Source organism: Empidonax traillii, unplaced genomic scaffold, assembly GCF_003031625.1.
Source record: "Empidonax traillii isolate 1590-97213 ecotype Southwest subspecies unplaced genomic scaffold, ASM303162v1 scaffold165:size1224784, whole genome shotgun sequence".
In the NCBI taxonomy this organism is placed as follows: Eukaryota; Metazoa; Chordata; class Aves; order Passeriformes; family Tyrannidae; genus Empidonax; species Empidonax traillii.
The window spans coordinates 1,096,291-1,114,975 of record NW_020955358.1 but is presented as its reverse complement, the minus strand read 5'-3'; the positions used below and the strand labels follow the sequence as shown (position 1 = coordinate 1,114,975).

General features: G+C 39.0%; 1 protein-coding gene across 5 annotated transcripts in view; it reads right to left on the bottom strand.

Moving 5' to 3' along the window:
- The window catches only part of SPIRE1 (spire type actin nucleation factor 1), a 127,985-nt gene that overhangs the window by 11,704 nt on the left and 97,596 nt on the right, over positions 1 to 18,685 (bottom strand). For 2 of the 5 annotated variants that reach the window (XM_027885336.1, XM_027885340.1), the window contains exons 7-12: positions 17,908 to 17,994; positions 17,397 to 17,526; positions 13,785 to 13,826; positions 6,693 to 6,856; positions 3,228 to 3,318; positions 2,244 to 2,386 (exon numbers count right to left, since the gene is read on the bottom strand). In XM_027885336.1, the coding sequence (XP_027741137.1) occupies positions 2,244 to 2,386; positions 3,228 to 3,318; positions 6,693 to 6,856; positions 13,785 to 13,826; positions 17,397 to 17,526; positions 17,908 to 17,994 (657 nt within the window). The remainder of the gene's footprint in view (positions 1 to 2,243; positions 2,387 to 3,227; positions 3,319 to 6,692; positions 6,857 to 13,784; positions 13,827 to 17,396; positions 17,527 to 17,907; positions 17,995 to 18,685) is intronic. The other 3 variants (XM_027885338.1, XM_027885339.1, XM_027885337.1) reach the window with 3 other exon arrangements.

The window sequence follows — 18,685 nt, the reverse complement described above, 5'->3', positions numbered from 1 at the left end:
TTTCTTGCTAATCCTGCTAAGAGACTGTAGCAAACCCCTGACTGGTTTCACTGGCATCGAGGGCTATTTATTGACGAGGTCTCCTTCACCTTGGAGAGAAAGAGAGGTCACAGGAGCTGGTGGTAAGAAATGAAACTCCATCAATCCTGAAGGAAGGGATGAAGAAGTGTGATGTCAAATAAAAAGTAAATAATATTCTGCACTTATTGAGAAGCGTTCACTCCTGGAAGGGCAATTTTACATATGCAACATCTGGCACAGCCACTGGAAGGCTGCCATCCTTCCGGGGAAGGAGAGAGTTGCAGAAAGCTGAAGCTTTCTGGAACTGGGCCAGTGCCAGCATATCAGAACTCATCTATCAAAACAAAAAACAAGAGTATTGTGGGAGTTGTCTGTCACACCCTAGAGGGCACTATTGTCAAGTTAAAGAATTAGGTCTCTAGGCATCAAATAAAATAGGTTCTTACTAATGGAACATCGTTTCACTACTCTTTCCTTCTTTCTCACTTTAAAGCCAAAACCATGCTAGGTGAGAGTTCTCTGAAGATTTAAAAAAAACCCAACCAAACAAAAAAACCCAAAAAAATCCAACCAAAAAATGACCAAAACAAACAAATCCCCTCCCCAAACACAAAAGAAACTAGTAAAACCCTTCCCATCTGTTTCCACTTCAGCCTGACTTATCTCACAGCATTTTCTCCCTTTTTCTTTAGTATTTTTCAAGGGGAATGGAATAACTCAATTAGATTTTCTGCAATGGTTTTATTTTGTATGTATTTTTCTAGGCACATGTCAGTGAACAGACTGACAGAGTATGTACATGGTCAAACAGGTCCTGGTGAGAACTTGGTTGACCTATTTAAAATATCAGCCTCACGAGAGATTTTTAAGTTGGATGATCCTCTCAAATACACAAGATTAATATTATGATGTAACACAGATACACTAAAAGTAGGATGGAGCAAATGTCTCATTACAGCATATTATGCTTTCTGAACCCTTCCTCTCTTTAAACTATTTGTCTGTGAACAACTCTGGGCCTACCAGAAAATAAAGCTTGGGTTTCCACATACAGTGAGTGGCCAGCAGGAAACCCATTTTATGTGATAGTGTTTTCAAACTCATGTTGAAGGAGCCCTCCAGCTCGGTTCTGCTGCAATATGTTCTGCTCCAAGATCACTTTGGCAGAAGGTGTCTACTTGTGTTGTGCATTTATCAACATGTTACTACCTGAACTTCAGCAGGAATGAGGAACTACATTCTACCTGGAAGGATGTAATAAAATCCAGCAGTCTCTCTGAAAAGGGAAAGGACTTCATGGGAATATTTGGAGATATTTTGCTTGTTACTGATCAACTTCATCATGTAATAGGTTTGGATCCTGGCCATCATCTCTTGGGCCAACAAAAACGCTCTTCAAAGCCCGTTAACTCTACTGCACTACAAGACTGGGCAAGTGAATATTACCTTCCTTTCAAAACTAGGATGTGTTTATCAATTTTCCTATTTACCTGGGTCATACTTTGAAACCCTGCTGGTAGGAAAAGAGACAAGGAACATATCCTGCATGAAATCACAAAGCACTAATCAGTATGTCAGCATAAATGAACCAGGATTTCATACCCTTTGCTGTTTGTACTCTGTTGGAAAACAGTTCTCAATTAAAGCTAATTGATCAAATGCACTGTACTTCCTTTTCAAGCAATAATACAGGTTTTTGCCTCAGTAACTTCAACAAAGCAAAACAGACAAACCTTGATTCGGACTGCTGAAAGAGCTTTCATATGTATAAACATTACCATGCAAGTTCTTAAGGTGGGAAGAAAAGAAACCATTCCATTCATTCAGTCATTAACAGCAATTCTTCCAACAACTAAAAAATTTCCCCCAAATCCCAAAATAGATCCACTGCTTTTGAATCATCACTATTCAAGTGGAAAATCAGTAAGGTGAAGTTCGTTTGTTTTGGTAACATTCTGAAACAAAATCAAGACACGTGGCTTTACCTGGAGTCCTAATCAAAGTGCAAATGTTTTCTGAGGCACCTGTACCTGGGATTTTGGACAAATATGCTAGAGAGACAAAGTTCAAATCTTGATCTCAAAATGTCTTTAGTAGCCAAGAGCTGTTTCTGAATTGAGTTTTCTTTGAGCCAAGTTCTAATCACACTGAAGCCAAGTTTTAATTTTCATTATACTCTTAGTATGCCTCTTTTTCTCTCTCCTACCACCCCCTCCACTTACAAGTGACCTGGAGCTCTGTTTTGAAGGGGGTAGGAACTGTCTCACATTGGTTGGTGTTTCCTTTTCAATGGAGTGTCGTCTCTGAGGTGGCTGCCGTCTCTCAGGCTGTGGTGTAGACGATATGGGCAAGAACTTCGGAGGCACTGAGGATTCAAACAGCATAAAAAAGTTAGTTCTTGTAAGGGAGACTGTTCGGCAACATTGCTCAGTATTAATCCAGCCACTGATTTGCTAGAATTCCTACTACTGGTAGCTGAAGTTACACATCCATACTCAAGAGCTTTTTCAAGACAGGTATCCCATTCATCACATCTTCCAGACTGAGAGAATAGGAATACTCATAAAACTAGCAAATAAGACACACTACTGTCCAATTCCCATGGTGTTTCAGGATATTGGCTTATTCTGCTCATTTCACCATCATGCACAGAAAATACATGCCCAGATTGCAGGTTTCATTACAAAACCTTTCCAGTGAAACTGAAACACTTTGAAACAAATGAAAAATACTGTTACACAGTAAAGGCTACAATAACTGTCCCTGAAAGAAAAAAAGACCAGATGTTCTCCTCTGGTCTGTAAATACTTATGGCTATGTCTTTCAAACAAGTACATTCACTGCCATGGTGACAGACATGCAGGAAACTTCTGAATTTGTCCCAGGTTAGAACATGTTTTTGCAGCAACAAAATTTTATGAGATGAGCAGAGCTAACCTATCCCTCTGTTCACTTGTGACTACAGTTCTACATCAAGCATGAAACCTTCTCCTTCACACAGAGATCTGCACATGGTGGGGGTTAATGACTTCCAACTGTTTATCACATTTGACCCATTCAGCAGGTTCTAGGGTTTAGCTTTAGAGGATTATTCCATTAACAACATTCAGCTTCAGCTTTCTATAAAAGTTTCAGACAAAGTTCACAGCACAGAAGACAACAGAAGTGTGTAAAAGCAGCCATCAGGCTCTCTCATAATAACTTACTCTTCCTGCTGCTGGTGCCTTCTTGAGAGGGGTCTTCCACTTGTGAGGGGGAAATGCTGCTGCTGCTTCCTGATTTGTGCACTGATTCCTCCTGTTTGGCAAGAGGAAAAGAAACAGAATTCCTCAGGGACTGGTTTTAATTCTTTTAATCCTTCTTACTACACAGAAATCGCAAGCTATCACAGATATTTTGCACCACTCAATCACTCAAAGCCCTAGAAGTCCTGCAAAAAAACATTGACTCTGCACAGTACTGAGCAAATGGAAATTTTACATCTTGCACTAACAAGAAATCAGCATTTAGATTTCTCTAGTCTCCAAAGGAATGAGAGCCACTCACATAATTGACTCAGGTAAAGAGAGACTAATCTGATTTGCACTGCACTGTTTCTCTGATTCCCAATCCTGGTGTATTTCTCCCTTCTTCTGTATTTAAAAGAAATTTCATTCCCTATACAAGCACGTTTCTTCACAACATCTAAAAGCAACTTCTGCAAGATAAAGGAAAGTAAAATGGGTTTTGACTAAAAACTTCCAACTAGCTAGAGCACTGTGCCACCCAAATTATTAAATTCTTTGCTTTCACCTAAAAACTCTGCCTTCACTTGCCAGACTAAAAGTGAAGATACAGATCATCACAGGAGCCTCCCAAAGAAGCACTGAAGGACCGAGTGTGAATGCTCTTTAGCTCTAATGGGAATGCCTTCAACCACAGAGACTTAAATGATGTAAGTTGTCAAGATATACAGATCAAACATGTGACCTGCTCTAAAATCCACCAGTTGTCTGAACCTCTCTGTCACCAATTTCCTTAGTTAAGTGAGCTGAAAGCAGGAAAACCTCCACTGGCTGAAAGATTGCCTTCTTTGGTAACAGTCAGTCTGACAGAAAAGCTGCCAGGATCACCTCAGTGAGCACCATGCATCACAGGACAGGGGCCTCTACAAGTTCCCAGGTATTCCTGGTTTGTCATTTCAAATTATTTCTTCTGTGGACAAACATGTGCACTGAAAATGCTATTGTTGCCCTGCAATTTCTCTAACATAGAAAGCTTTTTTGAGAATGAAATCTTATGTAGGAAGTACTGGTGAATCATTTTATTTATTTCTCCATATCTATACAGTAATTGTTGACTATTATGGTAGACTATCTGACATTTTACACTTGAGGTTGGATCAATCCAACACACAGAACTGTGCACTTCTCCATGGAGTACTAAACAATTAGAATTTTACAGGTACTGAGAAAGCTGAAGCTTTAAAGCACCACCCTAAAACATGTAATTATGTTACAGACGTGATTTTTGTCCGGATAGATGTAGCTTCATTAGGAACATACAATTTTTATATCTGTATTAAAAAATCACTATTAGATTGCTACTTCTCTTAGCCACACAAAGCAAAACAGCACTTCCTGCTCCCTGCCCCTTGGAAACTGGGCAATACAGAAAAATCAGGAACCGAAAGAAGGAACGATTCATACAGTATTCATCCTTGCCAGTGAATGGGCATAGGGCTGTATCAGACCTTCCCTTTCACCTCCATCTGGCTATAGTGGTAGGATTTAGCCTGCATCACAACACAGCTGAAAGAACAAAGGAGATTCAGGGCAAAGAAAATGTGTCTGCATTGTAGCTCATTTGGAAGTCCACAGCTTGGCAGTGCAGGTATTTCCAGCCTGTAATTTAGGGCATAGTCATAATTTCCCTCCCAGTGAGTAGCTCTAAATAGGTTAAGCCCAATTCGAACTGCTGTCAAAAAGGTGGCCGAGTCACTTACAGGCAATCAGGACAACGCAAACGCTTTCCTGTGTGTTACATGCAAAGTAAAAGTCAGGAAACACGTAAGACATTTTGACAGAGGGATCTTCACTTTCTTCAAATGTTCTGTGTCCCATCCCCTTCATCAGCTTGAAAAATTTCACCCTAACTCCCTTCAGTTTATTTTCACTACTTCAGCACTACTCCTGAGCCCCAACCAGTATTCTGCTTCAGCATCTTTAATATCTCAATTTCTTCACCAGTTACATCTGTTAACTCAACCCAGTACAGCATGTGTTCTCTGTGACTTGATGTGATTTATTTTCTATTTATCCTTTGCTGTATGTTCCAGAGCTTATTCCATACCACTTTGCTTGCCTACGCAGTATTCTCTCATCAACAGCCACTTTCAGACATCTTGGTTTTCCCTCCAACAAGAATTATTTCATATTTCCCTTTACATAATTTTCTTTTACTGACTTCTGCTCATTTTTCTGTGTGAAATATCATGTTGCATTAGCTTCAAGGATGCACAGAGCTACAGGCTGTAAGTTCAAGTCCAACTCTCATTGACAGGTCTTAATATTCCTGCATTCTGCCCAGCTTCATTCATGTTAACAAAACCTCATGTAGCCTCTGTTGTAATTTTAAAGACTGATGAGTGATTTCAGAATGCAAATCTCTTCTGCTTTCAGAATAGATGTATCAAATTATGCACCCACACAAGTCACCAACAGGATAACCCCTAATACAAAGAGGACCAACCTTTCACAGATCAAGAAAGTATGCAAAGAGATAAATTTCTTCCCACATATATTTCTTCCTAGCCTCCTATCTTTTAGCTTAGACGCCTTTGTAACCACCCTGTCAGGAAACCCCTCCTTCCCCATTTACAAGAGAGAAAAACAGTCAGGGAAGACTGCTTTCCCTAGGCTAAAATTATCCTTTGTGAATAAACCCTGCCTGCATGAGTTTTCCAGACAGCTTAACTTTCAGAAAGGTCCAAACTCAATTAGTAATACTGCTGGTCCAGAAGACAAAGCTCATTCTTGAGGATGTAATGTTGGTACTTCCTGTGGATCATATATAATGTAGCTTTGAAGCTAAAAAGCTTTTTAAGATTTTCTCCATTTAATACTTTTTAAAATATTTAACTCTTAATTTGAGAGAGGATGGATTCAAAATTATTTCTCCATCTGAGTGGTATTTGCTTGTCCCTGTCTGTGAAACATTTTTAGGGTGTTAGGTCCCAATCTTATATAGCAAACTAATGCACTGACATTTGCACCAAACTGCCACCCTCTGGCACAGTTGATGCTCTTTATTTAACAGCTGTAGGGTGAGGCTGGCCTTACATCTGAGACCTTTAGTGACAGCTCCTGTATGGGTGCCAGAAGGGTACAACACATTTTCCAGAATTCCCAAAAGCGTAATTGCTACACACACACTGTGGACAGACACTGGACATTAAGGAAAGTAAGTAAATACTGGTTTAAGGCCAAATTTCACTTTTAACATTTTAAAAATAATATTCTCCTTTCTGAGATCTGATCTAAGATTTTTGAAGTTCTGTGGGCTGACAAAGCAGTCATGAAAAATTCAGATTAAAATCTGCAAAGTCACTTCTCATCTGATCAGTTCAGTAAATTAAGAAACAAGACTCAATTCTGACAAACCGAGGAGCAAGTTGTGTCCTGATTTTTTACCTCTGAATCCGAACTGTCAATTTCAGCCAACGTGGGAGCTTTAAGGAGTCTCTTGCGTTGTACTGTCACTTGTGTGGCCCCATTCTGCTTTCCTTGAGGTGCCGGGCCACCGTTCACTACAGAGGCATCCACTGCTTTTCTTCCAGCCTCTGGCGTTGGCACATCTAGCAAAAGAAACAGAACAATTGGTGTTTGGAACTAATAAGTACTTTGCCTTCTCAAATCTTACTGTCAAGGCAATACATACAAAAAGGAAAAAAAAAAATAAAACATTGTGATAGTTATATGTGTGCAGTTATTCTACTCCCAGCAGAATTCTGCTCGGAGAACTGCAGGCAATGGCTTGTGGTACAGAAGCAGTATGAAAGAATGAAAGCCATGGAAAAAGCAGCAGTGCCTAACAGCCTAACACTAAAACCCAACCTCAGAGGAACACCCAACAACTTTTAAAAAAACTGCCTGAGTTAAACCCAAAAATATTCTTCCTTCAATGTATAACCTATAATTAACTTTTTTAAAAGCACCAGAAGAATGCACAACCATATCTGGGCAAGTGGGTTTTCAGTGAATCTGATGACAACACCACACAGAAATTAGGAGGTTTAACATGGAGTAAACCCTGTTTTTCCTGTGAGGACAGATTTGCACTTTATTCTGCAGTATACAGAAAAGGAATGAAAATGAGGTAAATAATAAGCATTCATCAAACATATGCACAACTCTTAGGCTTGCATGGCCATTTGTATTAAAAATATGTCTGTGATGTCAGACCTTCATGTAACAGCGGAAACATGAGGCTCCAGCTCTATTTTCATCTACATGAGTTTTACAAGGATGTAACTCCATGGAGTAAATTACTTGGAATTTCTGCCAGCATGCAATGAGGATGCATCTCAGATAATGTAAGCTTTGGGTCTGCTGTGCTTAGCCCAGCTTAGCTTAGACATTAAGATAATGACCTAGGCTTTGATATTTTAGAAGAGCTTAGAGTTTGGTCTGATAAATCAGTTTTATCCCTGTAAAACTACAAAGTGTAGTATTCCAATCTGAAGAAAATTATGTTGGAGGGACAAGGAAGAGAAGCTGTTAATCTCCCATTTGCATGTATGCCTAAGCATCTGGTCTTTCTACAAATGTGCTTTTCTACTCACATAATTATAGGACTCCTTCCCCAGTCTTGTAATAACAAAGTACCTCCAGTTATTATAAGGGTAATGATGAGTTATTATTCTCATTTTTACACATGGTGAAAAGAGGCACAGAAGGTCAAGTGACTTGTACCTTAGGTTACTGGGAGGACTATGACAGAGAAACTTTATCACCCAGATATTCAGAGTGCCAACAATGTAAGTACTCACGCATCATTTGGAGTTACTTACATGTTGTCCTGGTATAAACAGACACAGTCACTGCTGCTACAACACCATTTGAATTAATAAAGCCAACTTTGCACTAGTTAAATAAAACTATAGTCTAGACAAAGCTCAGCTACAGTAGCAGGTCTGTTATACAACACTCTCAACAGAGCAGCTATTGAAACAGAATAAGGAGAAGAGTAATTTAAATCAATATATATTGCAAAGAATCATTCAGGGTATTGTTAAACGCTGGAAACTGAGCTAGAAAGGGCAGGGGATATATTCTAGTTCCTCTGTAAATCATACCTTTAACTGGGAGTATATGAAAAGGCCATTATTTGGGCTATTAAAGTCATGGTGACATTCCAAGCCTATGAATCTGTGTACTACAGTGTCATTACTGCCTTCAGGTCCTCCCTACAAAGAGCTGCAATCAAAGACTTAGACTCTCTAACCCTTAGTTCCTATCTTCAAAGGCTTTGCTAATGGGTGTCCTGACTACCACTATGGCTTATAGGTCATGGAGTTTTTTTTCCTTCTAGATTTCTGTGAGTACAGCATGGGCGTCCTCCACATCAAGTGCATTCCTGCTCTAAGAGCTGCTCAGCGCAATCCCTGAAAGGGACAGCAGGAAAACAAAACCTAAACTGCCTCCCCTTCCTGCTGCCAATGCCACTTCTTGAGACTTCATAATTAGCTGGCATGCAGTTGATTGAAGAAGCTCCAGGTTTCCCAAATGAGTAAGAAAAAAACCTTTGACTTGTCTTTCGATTGCACAGGGCGGTTCCTGAACAGACTGTCCAAGGAAGCAGCCCCAGCAACCCAACAGCCAAATGTGGTGCCCTTTCTCCCCTAAACCTGCTGGATGATGACTCCCCTGCCTGATGGTAGAGTGGGTGAGGAATGGCCTGTAAGCACTGTCGGACTCACTGAGACAATAAAGGATGGGAAAGGCCAAAGCATAGCCCTCCTGCCAAGAAATAGAGGACACGATAGCTCTGGGGAAAGGAAAGAGGGGGAAACACCCACCGGACATCCCCTAGCACTATGGCAGATGATGGAATGTGTTTTTACATCATAAATTATTCTCTGGTGTGTTTTTTGTTTGTTTGTTTTGGGTGTGGGTCTTTTTCCATAAGAATGAGGCCCAATTTCTTTTAAGCCCCAGATGGAAATTTCTGGTCCATTTTGGAGGTAATTTATGTAGCCAATCACTAGCTGTGAAGCCTAAACCAGCTGTGATTTGAAGTCACACATGTATGAATTGTTCACACATATTTCCGAGTTGCTGATATGTTGGTTCTAGTTTTCTTGAAACACAAGAGAAGTTTTAGGTAAATCAAGAAGACAATCCAACATAGTATTTGTTTTCAGGGGCTCTTCAGTAGGAAATATAATTTATCACCATTCTTTCCTCAAAAAAAACAGGGAGTTTTTACAACTTGCAAGCACTAAAGAATAATTAAAAAATTGAGTAAAATTAGAAAACCATCCAATCTATAAAACCCATTTGGTCAATCAAGTTCAGTTTCTCATTCTTGCACTTGCAGTACAGGATACATATGAATAAATGGATTATCATAATTGAAGAAAAAGATCATGAAATCTTAGTTTCAACACACAGATTTCAAGAAAAATACCTTGCTCCAAAAATAAAACCAGAATTTGTTAGCAGACACAGATGAAAAAATGACTTCTCTCTTTAAGTTATTTTAGTGATGTACTCAGGCAACAGAAACATTATCAGGTAGCAAATAACTGTACATCATCATCATAAACAAAATAAAAATTATCAGGACAAACAAGGCAGAAAAAACAAATAGACTAATGTTTATAAAAATGAATGAGACAGAAGAAACGAATGGACAGTTCTTTAAAATGAAAACCTTATTTTTTTTTTTTTTAAATTGATAGGAGTCCACAATCTCTGGTTTCATAGATGTTTTGAAGACGATTCCAATGATATTAAAAAAAGGCTTGTGTCTGTAATGGCCTGGGGTTAAGAATTTATTAGAGAGTCAGACACACTGGGAGACTGTCATTTCTCCCTGTTTTCAGGCAATGAACAGTACCTGCAAACTGGATGAATGTGTTTGGTTTCTTCTGAGTTTTTCTCTAAGCTATCATTATGACAGGCAAATCAAAGAAGACAAGGTCTTGATTTGATTACTTGATCATTTTGTTGTGCTTCTCTGACTAGCCTTAAGGTGGGGGAGACAAAAAACTCCCACCCTAGGATAATATGAAATGCACCTTTATTTACATGTAAGATTATGTCTCTTGCGAAGCAAGGAATTAAGCAGACCACAAATTACATGCAAACCACAGCAGTCATGTAACCATATGCTGTCTGCCTCTTAACCAGCTCTCCTTGGCAAAGAGTGGCAACAGAAACGTGAATTTTGCTCTAGACAGCAAATATGCTCCTCAAGATTGTAATTATTTACACTGCATTTAAAAGAAGGCTAAAATGGATTTGCAGAATTAATATAGGTTTACCTTTTGTTAGTTAGGATGATGATATATTGGGTATTCTTATATAATGAATAAAGGTAACAGAGATGGGCTGTTCCTTTCAGTGGACTTAAGACACTGAAGTCAAACCTGAGAACTAATAAATCAGTGTAACAAACTGCCAGCCTTTTGCTGGTGTTTTCATCATATGTATTATTGTGTTATCTAAATTAAGAGTTTACCAGGACCTGGTGGAGTCCTTTGTCACACTGGTCTGAGGCAGAGATGATCTAAAAGTAGTAATTCCCACGAAATTTGGGGTTAAATGCTTCAGTTTCCTTTTCCTTCTCTCCCTGCACACCTTCCCATGTACAAACGGTTTCTGAAATAACAACTTTGAAGCAGCCATGCATACAGCTTTGAGGTAAGACCTGGAGTGTTAAGAGTGGGAATGACTGATCTGCATTCAACACTGCATTAAAATCAAACTGCTTTTAAGGTGGTTTTCTATTACAGGAAGAGGGCAATGACTGCCCTGGTCCCTATCTGAATGATAGCTGAGTACCTCTCAGATATCTCACTACAGGTTACTCCTTCTATTCTACCAGTAGGGAATAGCAGTGTAAAAGGAGGTCCCAGGCATCCCTACTCTCCTCTTCAGGAGAGCAGCAGGCAGATGCCTGGGGCCGGGCACTGTGACATACCAACTACACCAGCAAAAGTCTTCTCAGCATTGGTCTGCATCGTTCCTGTCACAGACAGCATGCATAATATACACCTGCACCTGTCCTTTAGCACTTAGTAGGGAACACTGCTGTTTTTCAGCTGGTTTGTGGGTTTTTTTTCATGACAGCAATTCCATCAAGCAGAGAGCAATGAAAGCAGTGAAAAGGCAAGTGTGTGGAAACAGTGATGAAAGCACAGTACAGCCTCCCTGCTTCCAAAATAAGGAAAAAAGTAAAAGCACGCAAACCATTCAAAATTACTGCTTATCTGCTTACTATCAATATCCCAACCCACTTAATTCGCTTGCACTGCTCATCTGGTGTCTCACATCTATCTAACTGGAATGTTTTAATCATCCAGAATTTACTGCTAAGGACAACTTATCAGATCACTCAGTCACGCCATACTTGCTGAGAACTATATGACTCAAAAAACCAAAATCAATCACATTTGGGAGGTGGATAAGAAATCAGGAAGAGTTCTTCAGTGGTCAGTCAAAAAGAGCAAATCCAAGTACAGTACAGATTGCTAAAGCTACTTCTTTAAAATAAAAACAGGACAGTGATGAATTAATAGATTATGAAGGGAGCTTTTACAAAATATTGTTGAGATTTAAACAAATCAGGATGTCTCAGATTTCTTAAAAATAAAAGGTCAGGGAAGAAGCAGACAGACACATGCTAGAGGACAGACCTGAACATTTCCCTTTTGTTGGTCACCGGCACATTCAGTTTTATAGTTTTAAAACCGAAGGAAGTTTTGGCGTATCTGAAAGTAGTGATACTTTTTGGAAAACTGAAGTTTGCCTGTTTATCCTACTATCTGAGGCCCTGGGGACCCTGCAGCTTTCAGCAGAGTAGAACGTGATATCATGTACATATGTAATTTTAATCCCACCAGACAGCTGTAGGAGCTGTACAATGCACCACGAGTGTAAGGTTTCACAAAAAGGCTCGAGCTGGATTAACAGCTTGTCACCGCCTCTGACGGGGAGAGCCTGTTTCTTCCTCCCTTCCACCCATGCTCATCACCTGCCCTCCTCAGCCAGCTCTCTGATCATCTGATCAGATAGTAAATGGGTTTAAATCACTAAAAGAAAAGAAGACCAACCTGTTAAAAAATTAAAAGTATTTTTGTTCCTGGCTTACATGGGTCTAACCAGGCCATCTTGTGAATAAATGAGCAGGCTTGCACAAAGGAGGGGGAATTTCATGCATAGAGGGGAACTTGGGAAGGAGAGGGAGCAGCGAGTCCCCCCTCCCCTCTCCACAGTGGCAAACTGATTACTTGGCTCAGCTAGAACAGAGGGCCACGTTCACGGGTAGGTCACTTGTGGACTGTATTCCCACATTGCATAACTATTTTAGTTTTTATGTTATAGTTACCGAAAAACCTCTATATGGTCTTTCTAGTTCACAATATGCCAGCATTTCAATCAGATTATGCCTTTCTGTGGGGAAAACAACCAGATGAGGCTAAAAGGTGCATGGAGAAACTGAGGATGAGAACTCTGCAAAAGTCTCAGATGAGATGTTTCTACATGGAACTCGAAGGAAGGAAGCGAGATGGTACAAAGAGCATGGATTTATTTGGAGACTTTTTTTGGGACTCACCTAAGGGAAATTAGGTAAGAGCTAGCATAAGATAGTTAGCTCTCCTCAGCAGGCAAACCTTTGGGGCTGATGTCGAGTATTTCCAACATCAGAGGTGGAATCTTTGAGCCTGAACATCCCGGAAAGTCAGTGTATAATGAGGAAGGAATGAATTTATTTTCTGGTTAGCAGGTACAGCCTCTTCTGACACTGCTGTCTCTAAAGTAGAATATGTTCATATAGTTACTGCTTGTCCTAACTAATGGCTCACAAAGAGGAAACTTGAAATTTTATATTAGATTGTTGATGAAGGATCAGCCACTGAATCCCCTGTAGCAGTTATTACCAGCAAACCTTATCAATTTATTTTGCTAATCGGTAAAGAAGAAAGGTTTAGCCTCTTTTTTAGTGAACCTCTTTGATTTCACAGCTCACAAACCTTCTAATGTAAAGACACTCAGCAGAACTGACCGTTTCTTTCTAGATTAGTGTACATAGGTATATTTCATTAAATCTAGAAAGGTGGATGAGTTCAAAGCTCGTTTTTGGATCCTTGTGAGAAATGAAGTACTGCTAAAGACGGTCTAGTCAAAAAGTGAGTGCAAAGACACAAAGGTCAGATTAATAAATAAAGCAATCAGACTTGAAGGTGACATTGTATTTTGCAATCATTTTAAGAGTCTGGAATTGCTCTGGGCCACCTTTTTCTGGTAATCTGTTTAAGCAGAATTCCAACACTCTACTTAAGGTGAAATGCAGATGTTTCCTATACCTAGGCATCTCTTTGTGGCAAGGGAAATGTAGGTATCAATAGCTAATTTATATAAATTTTTTATTTTCACTGACCATGTATTGGAAGAATCCCTTCAAGTTTCTTTCCTAAATGGGAATTCAACAAACAGATGGAACAAATTTCACAATAAGCACAATAACCACAGGTCAGGTGGCGTAGGACATTTTACCTGACAAGTCAAAACTGTAAGACATGCTAAGTGGCCGGATTGCTGTAAAAAAAAAGAAACAAAAACAACAAAACAAGAAAACAATTCAGCTATTAGAAAAGCAGAGGGAAAATGAAAACAAAAGATTAACTCCACTTAAGACATTTTGGATTCTGTTGCCTAAATCCAAAATGTGTCAGACATACTACTGGTTCACTGTAGTAAAGCTCAAAGTCTGAGAACTACAGTAGCATAAATGGGACTTCCAAACAGAGCAATTATCAATATTTTAGTATAGTTGTAGAATTAGATCTTTGGAATTCAATAAATCAAATATCAAAACAAGAGGTAAGTATCTTAAAAATTTAGTATTTTCAAATAAAATGCCATGAAAGAGAAAAAGGGAAAAGAGAGAGAGGAGAGAAAGCTGAAAAAAAATTAAAAGCACAAAGCCACATTTCACACAAGTTTCAGTGACCTGAAATAAAGATATTTCTAATTTTTTTAAGCATAATCTCCAATGATTATAATTAAACTAATAAAGAGAGACATTCAAGCTAAGCTTGAACAGTAGTTTCCTTGAAGAGGATGGAAAAAAAGGCCAAAAAAAATCTGATTTGTGCTGATTCCTGTACTTTTTAAAAACCTTAGGTGCACTTAGTCTTTAAAATGTATCAGTAATATTTTCTTCTTCCCGGGCTTTTAACTATTTTATTGATAGATAAGAAAGTGGTCAGATGTTCTTTATATCTAGAAAGACCTATCTATATTTCCAATTAAACAACGTAATTCAGGGAGCAGACACTCAAAATAGTACTCAACTGAAAATAAAATTTCAATGCACTGATCTGGACAAGTAAGCCAAGCCCTATGACAAGAATGTACAAAAATGTTCAAAAAGCTTACGTGTCTTACTTGACAGGTGATAAACATGGAAGTTAGTATGAAAGAGCCTGTCAGCCACACATACCAGTGCACTAAAACAGGTTTATAAAAAGGTTATACTGGGACAAGTTTTGCTCATGACAATAAAGTGGTGAATGCCGTAGGTGGCTGACTCAGAGCCAGATTTGGGAGTCAGTATTTTTTCTGTAGTTCATTAACTAGACAATATTGGCCATATGTAACAGCAGCAGAAACAGTATGTAAATCCCTGTCCAAACTTAGCATTATACCTTTTAAAGCAAAAGGGTGTTTATCACGCAGTGCTGAATCCTAACTGAAGGTTGGTAAAACCCGCACATGCAGCAAAGTTTTCTCCAAGTTCCAATAGCTCCACTTGCTTGAGTCGCAAATCCACGCTTTTAATTAAAAGGACATGTACCTCAAAGCTGTGTCTGTCTTGACAGTTTATGCTGATGATTTTACGAGGTCATTTGAAAGTTCACTTCAGCTCCTCTATTCAAAACTCTCCCTTTGTGAGAACAGCTACCAAGTTTCAATCACCATTTGCAAATAAGTTTTAGACTGAGAGTGGCCAGCCACAGGCTGCCTTTTCTCAGTGGCAGCTCAGGGTACAGAAGATCTTTTACCTGTACCATGTGTTGTGCAGAGCAGAGGGACAAAGCCTGAGGTTGCTGGGAAACATATGCTGTAGGTACACTCAGACCATGGAGGAGGAACTGCAGGAGTACAGCCCCCCTCACCCCAACAGCCAAGTGTAGTTGTGGTCTTGACTGCTATAAACTGAGCAAAAAAGAGTAACTCTGGGACACATGAAATATACTTTATGCTCCGAAATATTTCATTCTCATGTGCTTTTTCTCCCCTTCCTCTTTTTTAATAGCAACAAATATTTCTGTCCAGATGGTGCAAGTGTCCCATGTGGTGTTTCTACTTAGATTTTTAATCCTTAAGCCTCATTACTTTACATGTTGTTACACTAAATTACATTCAGTGGTCATTTAAACTACATGGCAGATCTATTTGTGCCATACTGAATGTCACTAGCATCACTCTATTCACAATTCTGCACAAACACATTCTACTCTAAAAGCAACTTTGGGCATAACAATCATTTCAATGAGGAAGAACAAAACCTCATATTTCAACATAAGGAAAAATTATCTTAAAGACTTGTGGTCTTTTTACTTCTTCATGCCAGCAGCAAATATACATTCGAGAAAAAAACTTGCATGCATCTCCTTTTACACCTATAGTAATATAGCATTTAATCCAATTAACTCACTGGACTTAAGAGGAATTACTAGAGCTCCAAAACACAAAAATTTAATTCTTTAACAAAAAATTAAGAATTGGTGGAAGACAGGTATCCCTCATTGGAGGCCATGCCCTGAAATCAGTTCAGAAGTCCTAACCAGTGCTAGTCCAAAATTTAACATTGGATTTAGAAACTGTTTACTAACTGAGTTGGATGTCATTTATTTCTGTTAGAAAATGTAAAAATTTATTAGATCAAATTTGATGTCCCTGAGATGATATGATAGTTCCCAGATGGAGAACATTTAAAACACTGAAACTAAATTTTTGAAAGAAAAGTAAGGAATCATTCCACATTTTTACAAGCTTCCTACATTTGGAAAAATGTCTAGGCCTGTTAGAAATGTTAATTGATAGGGCAAGCATAAATTGAATCCAAAAGAGAAACTGGAAGGCCCAAAGAAACAATATTCAAAATATCGTGCCTTTAAAAGCGCACCCAAGCATTCCCCAAACTCTATCAAGCACTTCAAAAACAATGCAACAAAGCAAGACTGATGAAACTGTTTTTTCTCCAGAGACAATGGGTTGTCACAATCCACTTGAATCTGGAGCAGTGCCTTTGAGCACGTGGAAGGCACAAATATTTTGCTAAAAGCAGCGATAGAGAGTACGTACGTGGATTATTTCATGCTTTTCAGATGTAAGATGCCACATTTGCTCTTCAAAAATCCAGCTAGTTCGGTTTTTCCGATACAGATAAATACCATTCTCTTAAAGCAATCAAGTCACTATGTAAGACTATATTTGTCATTCTTTTGTCATCAGAACCTGGTGATTGCTGCAGAGCACAGTATTTTGTATAATTTCATACTGGGTCATTGAATATGCACTGCAGAAATTAAGTGTTTTGCAGTGTAAGCCTGAATTGTTTTCCCACTAAAATGATTATGAAGACACGTTCCACAACTCAGAAAATGAAGCAAACATTTAGATTCAAAATAAGTGCAACAAATTCATCAGATACAATAAAAGCAGATTTTAGATTAAAATAAGGAAGTTGATGATGCTAACAACAGGAAACACAGAGAATAAATTAATTAAAAAACAACACGTAAAGAAGACTTGCATATATGTAAGGCATACTGCACTGCTGAGAAGGAAAAACTGTTCCATTCTGAGCAAATCTAACTTTAACTGTCATGTGCAACAAGCAATACAACAAAATTAAATTTATCTAACACTTACATTAAAAACTTGAATGGAATCAAACTGAAGAATTCAGTTTCTTATTTTAGAACATAACTTAGCCCAAAAATTGAATAGCTCTAGAAAGGCCTGTAGGTTCTTCTTCTGAAGGATTGAGAATAATTTTATCTTTCTCAACATCTGCACAGACGTGCCTAATATTGCTGCTTCTTGTGTGGGAAGTCTTCTGTGGATGCTGCAGGTGAAAACTGGCAGTGTGCTTACCCAGCCTGCTACGCCTTATCTCATCAGGTGAGACTGGACGTAACTTCCTCTCCGCCTTGATTTCCTCCAGTATCCTCTCATGAAGGCTGCGTGGCCGTGGTGGGGTTGGTTTCAGTTTCCTTGCCGAGGCCTTGGGATATAAATATAATCTTATTTACATTCAAAACTGCTTCCTCGAAAGTGGATTTCACACTTTTTTGGAAAAAAAAATGTGGAATGCTGTGATATGATTTTACATGCGCTCAATTTTAAACCTCATGTAAATACAAAAGAGGGTTTTATTTCTCCCCGACGCATCATGATTTCCCAGAGATAAAGGGCTGCTGGTAATTTCAGCTATTCGTTGGTATGTGCAAGATATTGCACATTTGAGATCCTGTTCTATATATACAGAAGACAATATTTTTGAAAGCCCATGGCAGAAAATGTGGTATTTACACATTCGTTGGACACAAGCATGCTTTAAGAAGCCACAGTTTTCGTTAGGAATGAAGCCCACTGGATTACATACAGGATTTAACGGAGGCCGTGATCGGATGAAATCCAGGATTATTTCATGGGCACTCTTTTTTAATCGAGGTGGGATGTCACCGTTGACCTGGAAAGGAGAAAGTTAAACACATATGGCTGTGTTTTACATTTGGATTCATGCAAATGAGATAATTGAAAACTCACAACAACCCTGCCAGAGCTTGCAGTGTTCTGACACCTGCACCAGATGTAAAACCCCACTGGTCCTGAGCAGAGCAACAATCCATATGCAGAGCACAGTCAAGCAAAAAACCATACATAACAGCTTTTCAGCTTTGCTGACAGCTGCAAAATAGCCACAACTGCAGCAGCTTTAATCAGCAATACTAGGGATTTAGAAATGATGAAACCAAATGTCAAGGCTGCAATCGTGCCTATAGGAGAAGTACTTTTCCTCTCTGTAAATCATATATTTCTGTAGAACAGGGGCTGGGTGAGGGTTGTTTACTTTTTTGTTTGGTTTCCTCCAAGGACACAGACATTTCTTTCTCTGAGAACTCATTTAGACTTAGGACACCACAGGAAAGAATAATCAATTCACCATATGTATAGGGCACAAAAGAAGGCAATGGAACTTCTCGTATCATATAAAGAATGTGTACATTGTAAGCTTGGAATAAATGTATGGGTTTGCCTACAAAAAACACCTGTCGGGGTCAGTCTGCATACAGCACAGTGCTCAAGCACACTGTCAGGGATGAAAGAGCATCCTGTGTCTTACATCCTTCTGGCACCTCCTATTACCACACAGTAGCTGG